Here is a 9,931-nt window from a genome sequence, read left to right on the forward strand (position 1 = left end):
AAGTTACTTCACGTTATTAGCAAAACAAAATCATTATCATCATCATCATCACTGGTTTAATCCAGATTGGCCAATTATCCCCTAAAAAACTTTACATCACTCTCCATTGTCCTGGGCATCATTTGTGTTGAGACTAATGCTTTTCATATCGTCTGACACCACCTCCAACATCTTCATCAGCCTCTCATTAGTCCTCTTCCCCTTTACCTTCACCCTAGTGCACCTCACCACTCAATCATCCTCTGCCTCCATATATCCAAACAACCTTAGTCAGTTAGTTACTCCTCAGCACAACACCTAAAGCCTCCACATCAAGTTTTCTCAACTCAGCATTCATCTTCCTTTCTCCACAAGATGCTTCACACATCCTCCTAGTAACAATTCATTCTCATTAGCAATATAATATATTCAACTAATAAAACTAATACAATTTAGTGCACTTTATTTGAACCCTTTTCTGTTATTGTGCACTTGTATCTTAAGTCTGGGACTCTGGGGTGCCCCCTTCTGGTCACACACCATAAACCAAGTTCAGTGAAATAATTTGTTCTTTAATTAATAAACATTTTTAAAAAACTTCATTGTAAATATATTTATCTATAATAATAATAACAATAATAATAATACATTTTATTTATATAGCACCTTTCCGATGCTCAAGGTGCTTCACAGAGTCTCATAAAGAAACAGTAGGTATATGTAACATTGGATACAGATGTTTCCTGAACAGAACATTAAAACAGACAGATAAAGGATATATAAAGGCATTAAGTAGAATAAAAGTCAATAAACCAGAGTAAAACAATTCAATATTAAAAGAAAGCCTAGAAAATAACACCATTTGTGATACAACATACACACAAATTAAACTGAGCATCTGGACAGAGAGGGAGAAGAAGAATAACAGGTTAAGTTAAAAGCCTTCCAGAACAGATGAGTTTTAAGTTGTTTTTTAAAAAGAATGAATGGAGTCCGCTGATCTAATTAATTTAGGAAGGCCATTTCAAAGTCTGGGCGCTGTATAGCTGAAGGCCCTGTCACTCACAGAGTGCAGGTTAGTGAGGGTCACAACAGGATTGTCAGAATCAGAGGACCGTAGTGGGAGAACAGGAGCATAGTGATGGAGAAGGTCACTGATGTAGTCCGGTGCAAGGCCATTTAATGCTTTGTAGGTTATATTCAATTCTGTAAAACACACGGAGCCAGTGAAGACAAAGCAGGATGAGTGTAATGTGCTTGCTGTTGCTGGTCCTTATTAGGACTGTTGCAGCAGAGTTTTAAATCAACTGGAGCTGTGATATAAGATTAGAATGGGCACCTGCCAGTAGGGAATTACAGTAATCGATGTGGGATATGATAAAAAAAATTGACAAGTTTCTCAGCATTAGAAAAGGAGAGGAATGAGCAAACATGGGATATGTTATGGAGGTGAAAGTAAGAAAGTTTCTTAATGTGTCTTATGTGGGTGGAAATGGAGGAATCCAAAATGACACCAAGATTCCTTGCATTAGAAGAAGGTCTGATGAGATCACCATCAAGAGTGACTAAGAAGGAGCTTGTTTTCTTCAGTTGCACTTTAGTATCTATCTATCTATCTATCTATCTATCTATCTATCTATCTATCTATCTATCTATCTATCTATCTATCTATCTATCTATCTATCTATCTATCTATCTATCTATCTATCTATCTATCTTTTATTTATTATCTCTCCACAATAATTACAGTATATGGGAAGATTCATGTTAAATTAATTATCAGCTGAGCTCATACAAAGATTAGAAACAGAAACTAGTTATATTAGCATTCCTCATTTTTGATCATTTGACATATGTTAGCATTTTTCTAGGATGATGCCCTTTTCCAGTTAAAATCAAGAAAACTGGAGAAACATTATCATCATGTCAGTGAGCCACCTGAGTAGTCGAAATTAATTGCCAGTGAGTGGAATAAACATTAGGCAACACCAGCTTAATGCATTTATCAAGACCACAAGCTTGCAAATTCATCTGTCAGTAAATCAAATACAACCAGCAGCATCAGGAATAAAGTAGAAATACACCTTAAATGGTATCCATCACATTTAACACCAACACTCAAGTCATTCCAGGCCAGTACAGGCCCATAAATCAAAATAATATGGAATGCAGAAGAAAACAGCAGAAACTGAAGAAGCCCCATAAGATCACAAGGAAGCCATACAAATGCCATTAAAAGATTTCCTGAGTTAGGAATCAAACTTAATATATACAAACCTGAAAAATGAAAAACAAAAATTTCCAAATGCATTGTCTTTGTCTCTGAAGAAACCCTTACTGAGAGAAACAGTGAAGGAAAATTCTCTTACCTAGAGCAAGCTGTGGTCAGAAGTAAATTAACTTTTTCTGAAGTGATCAAAATCTATATATATATACAGTATATATAAAATGCTAAGGTCTATTAATCTGTAATGATGACTCAGGAACTAATGAAGCTAGAATCTTGATTTAAATCTTATGAACTAATACATACAGGAAATCTGAAATATTTAAGGTAGTGACAACCTCAAAAATTGACCTCTGCTCATGGGTTTATTATGACAAAGTGATTGGCACTTTATGTGACATTACGGGAAAAAAATACAAGCAACATCTGCTGAATGTGAAGCAGACTGTGTAAGCTGATAATGTGACAAAGAACACCATAATACTATTTAGAAGAAGTGTGGTTCTACCTGTGTTAATATGCTTTTTTGTCTAGGAACTCCAATTTTCTAACATATCCCGCATAAGGAACTTATGTTTATTATTTTTCTATACACTGGCCCTTCATGAGACAGTGTGCCTTATAATTTATAGGCCACCATTCATTCCTGCATTGTACATGATAGCATGATATCCTTCAGAACACATTGTAGCTTAACAGAAAATTTTAGTGGAAAGAAGTAAGTTAAAAAAATGGAGGGATGCTTAGATGGAGGGACCTAAAAGAGCCCAAATATTAACAACACATATGAAGAGGTTAAGGAAATTATTTTTTCTGGTCTAATTCCTTTCATATGCTTAAAATCACTGGAATTACCTAGTTCAGCTCATCATATTTTCTGGTGACGCAGCTGTGGTGGGCTTCTTAAGCAACAACAAAGAGTTGACATAGAAAGAAGAGCCAGAACAGCTTATAGTTTGGTGCAAGAAGAACAATCATCTTTTAAAGTAGCTAAAACAAAATAAATGATTGCTGACTTAAATTAAAACATGTCCTGACCATGTCAAACTGGACATCAATGGGTCCACTGGAGATGGTCAAAAGTGCCAACTTTCTGGGTGTATATATTGTGGCAAACCTCTCCTTAACCCTCAGTACTGCCTCGTTAGCCAAAAAGACACAGCCGCATCTTCATTTCTTACAACAACTGGTTTGGAAATTGCAGTACTTACAACTCTAAAACCCTACAGCAGATAGTGATAACACCAAAGAACATCAGCAGGTGTCTCTCCCTCTAAGACATCTTCCACAAATGCGGAATATGGACGTTTTTGCATTGTAAAGGATCTTACTCGTTCTCTACTGCTTTGTGGCTGTAACAATGGCAGCAACTCAGCTAGACTATGAATTTCTGAAGTACAAAGTTTACCGTCATAAATACGGAATATAACACTTTCAAGTGTAATGCTCCAGTCTATTCTTCCTATAAATAGTCTGTCACAGAGTGAAATGTTAAGAAAGTAAAATGCATGCATGACTGAAAAAATAAACTTTACTTTGTCATAATCATTTCAGCATAGTAAATATAATCTTTATTGTTTTCATTTAGTGAAAAGTCAAGCAAAATGACACCTTTTATTGGCTAACTTAAAAAGATTACAATATGCAAGCTTTCGAGGCAACTCAGGCCCGTTCTTCAGGCAGGATGTAGGGGACCCGAGTTACCTCGAAAGCTTGCATATTGTAATCTTTTTAAGTTAGCCAATAAAAGGTGTCATTTTGCTTGACTTTTCACTACATTCATAATGGCTAACATGGTACAATACCCTTGTTTTCATTTAGTAAGCACAATGGCACTGTTAAACAGAGTGCATTACAACTGGCCACAAATCTTATTGATATTATGTATGCTATATAGATTATGCATCTCATTTTATAAAATAGTTTTCCATTCTTTTTTTGATCACGTACATGAAAAATCAAGTTTAAGTCATGTAGGACAACTAGATTCAAAGCTGATTTTAATAGAATACAAATGTGGGGGTTCACACTGGCTAATCCTTATAATATTAGGTTACAAAAACGTTATGCTTCCTAAAATCAAGCAGTATGGTCTAAGGCAGTGTTTCCCTAACTCGGTCCTGGTGAACTCCTGTGGCTGCAGGTTTTTGTTCCAACCAGCTTCTGTTTTTAATTGAACTCCTGGGCTAATTAAGTGAACTGATATTTCCCAAGTTCTGTGTTTAGGTAACAATATAGAAATTAGAAAACTAAGTTTGCTAAAAAAAAAATTAAAATGTACCAAGCAGTTATATAGGGATAATATTTTTTTTTTCTTTTTAACAGTATTTTCATCTTGATTTTCATTCTACTTTTCTAGGTCTTCTGATTGTTTAATTAAACCATTATTTACTCATTAGTGGGCCGGTTGCTAAAGTACTTGCAGCCTTCGATTATTTAGTGTTGTTTGCCTGCGTGTCTGCTCTGCTCATTTTAAATTGTCATTATTAAGATACAACAAAGGGGGAAAAACTGCACAGAGAAAGGGCAAAGTATAATGAAATCAACAAAAGAGAGTTAAGCATTTAAATCTATAGCAAAGAAGAAATATTTCTAAATGTCTTATAAATGTAAAAATCATGCTGCTATGCTTTTCAGAATGTTGAATAAAAGAAAAAAAAAATCCCAGCTAATTAAATGAGATCAGTGCTATCAGGTGTTGTCACTGATTAGGAATCCGGTTGGAACAAAAACTATTCTACAAATTGAATTACAGTTACAATTACAAAAAATATCATTTTAAAATTCAAGGTTAAGGAGAATACCATTATGATACCACATATTACTTATTTGTTAAGAAAACAATACTCTGTGCATCATGGATTCTGTAACTCCTATGATAGAAAGAATGCTTTTAAAGTCCAACTCACTGATGGCCCCACATTTGGAAAATATATTGTAGTTAGACAGAACTTACCTCTTGTACATTTTCCACATTAGCAGTTTTTTTAGTTGAAGCAACATGTCCAACCACACCCATATCCAGTGGAAAGACAATCTCTGAGTCTGGCTGGACGAGACATTCCTCCAAATTAGAATCATTACTGACATTAAACAGCCGAGTAGCAAGCTCTGGTATACCATTCCTTTGTCGGTACATGAAGAGGCTGCAGCGGTCTGCATGAATAAGGAAGCTAATTCTTTTCAGAGTCTTGAAGACCACTTTTTCCATGTTAATACTCTCCTGCATGTCTCGAATGAGCTCAAATAGAATTTCACTCTCTTCCACTTGACTAAGTTCCCGAAAACTGGTGAAGTCTACTTTTGCTTTGTCTCTACCCAGTACCTTAGTAATTGCTTCCGGTCTAAGTTTTTTATCAAAATATTGCCTAGCAAATGATGGATTTCCATCAAGAAATTTAGACACATCCTCCTCGCTGACACTCATCTTGTTTCAAAATTTTGTGGCACAATCCAATATTCTATATAGTATAAAATAAAAAGAAGCTGAAGTTGAAAAGAATATATATTCCAAAATTTGCTAGAGAACGTCCATGAGCTTGCCCAGATTCTGAATCTTGCCACCAGTGTAGCTGTTGGGACGCCAATCACATTATTACCAACAAGGTGTTTCCTTAATATTGTTGAAGGTGAACCTTGGCGTGAGCAGATCTCCTCATGCAAAACTAGTCAGGTGACACTCCCAAATCTGATAGCCATTTCTAATATTATCCACGTGGGCATTTTCCTGAAGTGATTGGTAGACTACATTACAAATACTAATAATGAAAATTATTATTTATTTAATTATTGGTACCTTTACATTTGTTTTTTCTGCCTATAAATATATGTTTAATGAAAATGGACTAATCTGTTAGTAATACTAGCGCTCACTGTCCCCTTCCAACTAATGCATTTGGCACAGGCCTCAAGCTCTTTATGATCTTATTTAAAAACATACTCATCACCTCTAATCCCTCTTAAGCAGCAGGTGTCTGATTACTTTAGAGTAAATAAAAATGCAACCATGCTGCTTAGCATTTTTGAAGCATTAGAACTTATACTATTTTCAATAGTCTAAAGAAATTATTAAAAAAGGAGGACATAATTGAAATTACATGATTGGTTAATCATTACTGTACTGTAGATAATGATTTAGCTGGTTGTTTTCGCTTGTTTGCTTGACCGTAAGCTAAAAACCATGAAGAAGTTAACAAAACAACAACAGCAACAATAATAATAATAATAATAACTGAAGAGTACAATATTATCAAACACAATGAGTTCAACGATATTAAATATTGGTATTTATTTCAGTACTGACTAAATAAAAGAATATAAAAACAAATAAATGACAACAATTATAATGAACTTCTTACAAAGCATAACTGCAACATTTTCTTTAAAAACATACAATACAGAAACAAAACCATTGGAATTATAACTTAGCATGCAGGAGCTGGGGTGTGTGCCTTCTTCAGAGAGCAAAGAAGAAAAGGAATACAATATCAACTTAAAAAAGTCTGAGGAAGCAGAGAGTGTCAGGGTCTAGCACCAAGGCTAAAATCGTTGACAGGCAGGGTTAATAATGAAACCCTGCTGTAAAAGTATTCAGTAGCATACAGTATTGCATAAGGCACATCAAGGTCATATCTTTTCTGAGCTAGTGCTGACGTGTGCTTGAGACCCCTGCACACCCCTTTCGCTTCATGTCGTGAAGTCGCTTGGTGATGCCTGCCAAACCGGACATTCTGGTGCCGTTGCTGTTATGTTTTATTCTCAAAAAAAATCAGTAGAATGTTTACTTCTGAATTCTATGACCATGTAGGTAATTCACTTTTGCCAATCAGTCAGCATATTAAATTGCATCGAAATTCTCCAAATGCTAGCTTTAAATGTTGTGTGAAAAACTGACAGATATTCTAATTCTTTTAAAAATGTAGGAGATCATTGAGGGAAGGCAATTGCTTAATTTAATTCTTAAGTTCTTTTAGGAGAAACCAACAAATGATCATGTGCAAAGTGTCCTTTCCAAGTATTGGAAAAGTAAAGAAAACAATATTACATACTGTACTACATCATCCTACTGCTGATTGCTCACTTTCAAAAGGAGGAATCCCTCTTTTTTCATGCTGATGTGAGTTCATGTAGAATTCTTATTCAATATTTATTTCTTCTATAATATGTTTAGACATTGGAAATAAAGTAATTTTATACTGTGATTTGATGATGTCATTATCACAGACAGTTGATGTGTAATTTATAATAATAATGAATGGTGTTTGGATATTGTACTAGTTGAACTGTGTACTGTATTTTGTTGCACATATCAGCCATGGTGGCAGCAGATATCCTGAAAGTTTTAGCATTGCCAGAATTGCCAAGACTTATCATTCAAGGTGTATGGTTCGTTTTAGCTAAATGAAGAGACATATGTTGTTCAATAAATGTTGCATGTTCTCAAAAAGGATAAACATCTATAGTTCCTTGGATAAAGTGTGCAACGTATTTGAATGAATTGGTGAATCGACATTAATAAATGTCAATTTGCTGTACTGTAGGTAGTACTAGGGTGTTGTACCGTGTTAGCCATTATGAATGTAGAGAAAAGCCAAGCAAAATGACACCTTTTATTGGCTAACTAGAAAGATTACAATATGCAAGCTTTCGAGGCAACTCAGGCCCCTTCTTCAGGCAAGATGTAAACATCTTGCCTGAAGAAGGGGCCTGAGTTGCCTCGAACGCTTGCATATTGTAATCTTTCTAGTTAGCCAATAAAAGGTGTCATTTTGCTTGGCTTTTCTCTGTACTGTAGGTGAAATACGAATGACTCCAGTGCATTGGATGGTGTCCAATGAGGGACAGGTGGTGGTTTAACCACAGTCAGACTATGTGGCAGGGATGGCTGCTTTGCTAGCAAGCATCTACAACTTCAACCTGCAGTACCAAGTCGAATGTACTCGCACCCTGGAATTCATTCAAACGCAATCCTTGTTATATTAATGTTTATGCATAACAATTAAAATTTCAAGAAAAAATGTGTTTCACTAAATACATACAAAATGGTATGTTTTGGGGGAAATGTGTGATTTCCACACAGCTTCTGCCCAGATCTCAGACAAGCAATTGTAGTGAAAATTTCTTTAAATTATTCAACATGCCAAATGCAAAAAATACAAAGTGTAACTTTGTCCAATGAATATTAAGCTTATGTTTTTCAGATGTTTCATTAGCATCAATCTGGACAGCAGCTCAAAGGCTGCACCAAGAAAGGCATTGAGAAAAAAATCAGGGACGACTGTCAGCAATGAGCTCCATTAATCAGCATGTATGCACACTCTTGAGAAAATGAATGGATTTTGACAGTTTGTGGCACATTTGTGGCAAAGTCACATATGTAATGATTCATGTTGATTTGGAGTGCACCATTACAAGTGAAACATTTTTTGTTTATTTTTTTATGCTATTAATCTCTTTATGTAGCATTCTAGTGATGTGGTTTTGAATGAAAATGTGAACTGTTTTTGGAATACTTGTTGATATATTTTTATTCATTTCTTGCAAAAAGACAATCACTACAGGTTTGGGGTTAAAATGTCAAGAGAAATATTGGCAATACACTAACTGTTTTACCTGTTATTACCTTTATTTTTGTTTTACTGAGATGTATTTGGCTTTCTTTTCTATAGAGAACTAAAAATACATGTAAACTGTATATATGTACTGCTGTAACTTTTGTAAAAAGTTTCAATAAAATTTGGAACAGGAAAATATGTAGAAGATTTCGTTCTTTACCTACATTATAAAGCAGTAATATTTTTACAGTAATTTGTAATTTACAGTAATTAATTTACATACTGTAAAATGAGATAATTTTACAAGATATTACTGTAAAGATTTTCACAGTAAGATATGGTACATTGACAATCATTACAGTATATTTTGAGTAGTGCAAACTAACTGTAAAATACTGTTTTTACAGTTTTTGACTAGGTTTTGTAATATTACAGTATTTTACTGTAAGCACAGTTTTACAGGTGTATCTTGTGATTTTTACAGTAGCTTACTGGCAAATTTATTGCCTTTAATTTACTGTAAAATCTACAGAATTTTACAGTGTACTGTACATGCAAGTTTAAAAGTGAAAGGAGCAGGAAAAACACAATAAAATATTTTAGAGTCAAAAACTCTATGCCAGATTATTTCACGAAAGTTCTTAGTGGTTTTCCAGCCACAGCCTGTTACTTTTGTTAAATTTGTGTGAAAAGCACAACATGCCACAAAGGACTGACAGATGCAACTTTTACACAATACCCTGTTATTTCAAATCGACGCGTTTGCGTAGCTAATGCTCTGAAGAACAACGTTCCTCGGTATGGGAGATGGCGCTATCTTAAAGAAGATCGTATTATTTATATGACATAACAAAACATTTTCATACACACTAATTCCAGTGCAGGCTCCCGCCTATCCCTGCAGCAATGAACGCAAGGCAGGAATCACTTCTGCTAACCAGTTCACCGCTGGCCCACTCACGCACCCACACTTAACCCTTTTATTGTCAACAATTAACCTAATATGTGCTTCTTTGAGGATGCTGATGGAAAATTGCAGTACACGGAGGGAAGCCCAAGCTGACACAGCAGAACGTGTCCCCAACCAGCGATCGAGATTCGCTAAACACTGAGGTACCGTGCCGCAGCTGCGTTTATGCGTGCCCCGTTGAAGCGCACGGCACATTGTCTG

The 9,931-nt window shown here is 35.2% G+C and overlaps 1 protein-coding gene across 1 annotated transcript in view; it reads right to left on the reverse strand.

Moving 5' to 3' along the window:
• Positions 1-6,083, reverse strand: part of pde6b (phosphodiesterase 6B, cGMP-specific, rod, beta) — a 46,837-nt gene extending 40,754 nt beyond the window's left edge. The window contains exon 1 of the mRNA XM_051928657.1: positions 5,163-6,083. Coding sequence (XP_051784617.1) covers positions 5,163-5,633 — 471 coding nt within the window. The 5' untranslated portion in view covers positions 5,634-6,083. The remainder of the gene's footprint in view (positions 1-5,162) is intronic.
• Between the last annotated feature and the right edge of the window lie 3,848 nt (positions 6,084-9,931).

This window comes from Erpetoichthys calabaricus, chromosome 5, assembly GCF_900747795.2.
Source record: "Erpetoichthys calabaricus chromosome 5, fErpCal1.3, whole genome shotgun sequence".
Classification (NCBI taxonomy): Eukaryota; Metazoa; Chordata; class Cladistia; order Polypteriformes; family Polypteridae; genus Erpetoichthys; species Erpetoichthys calabaricus.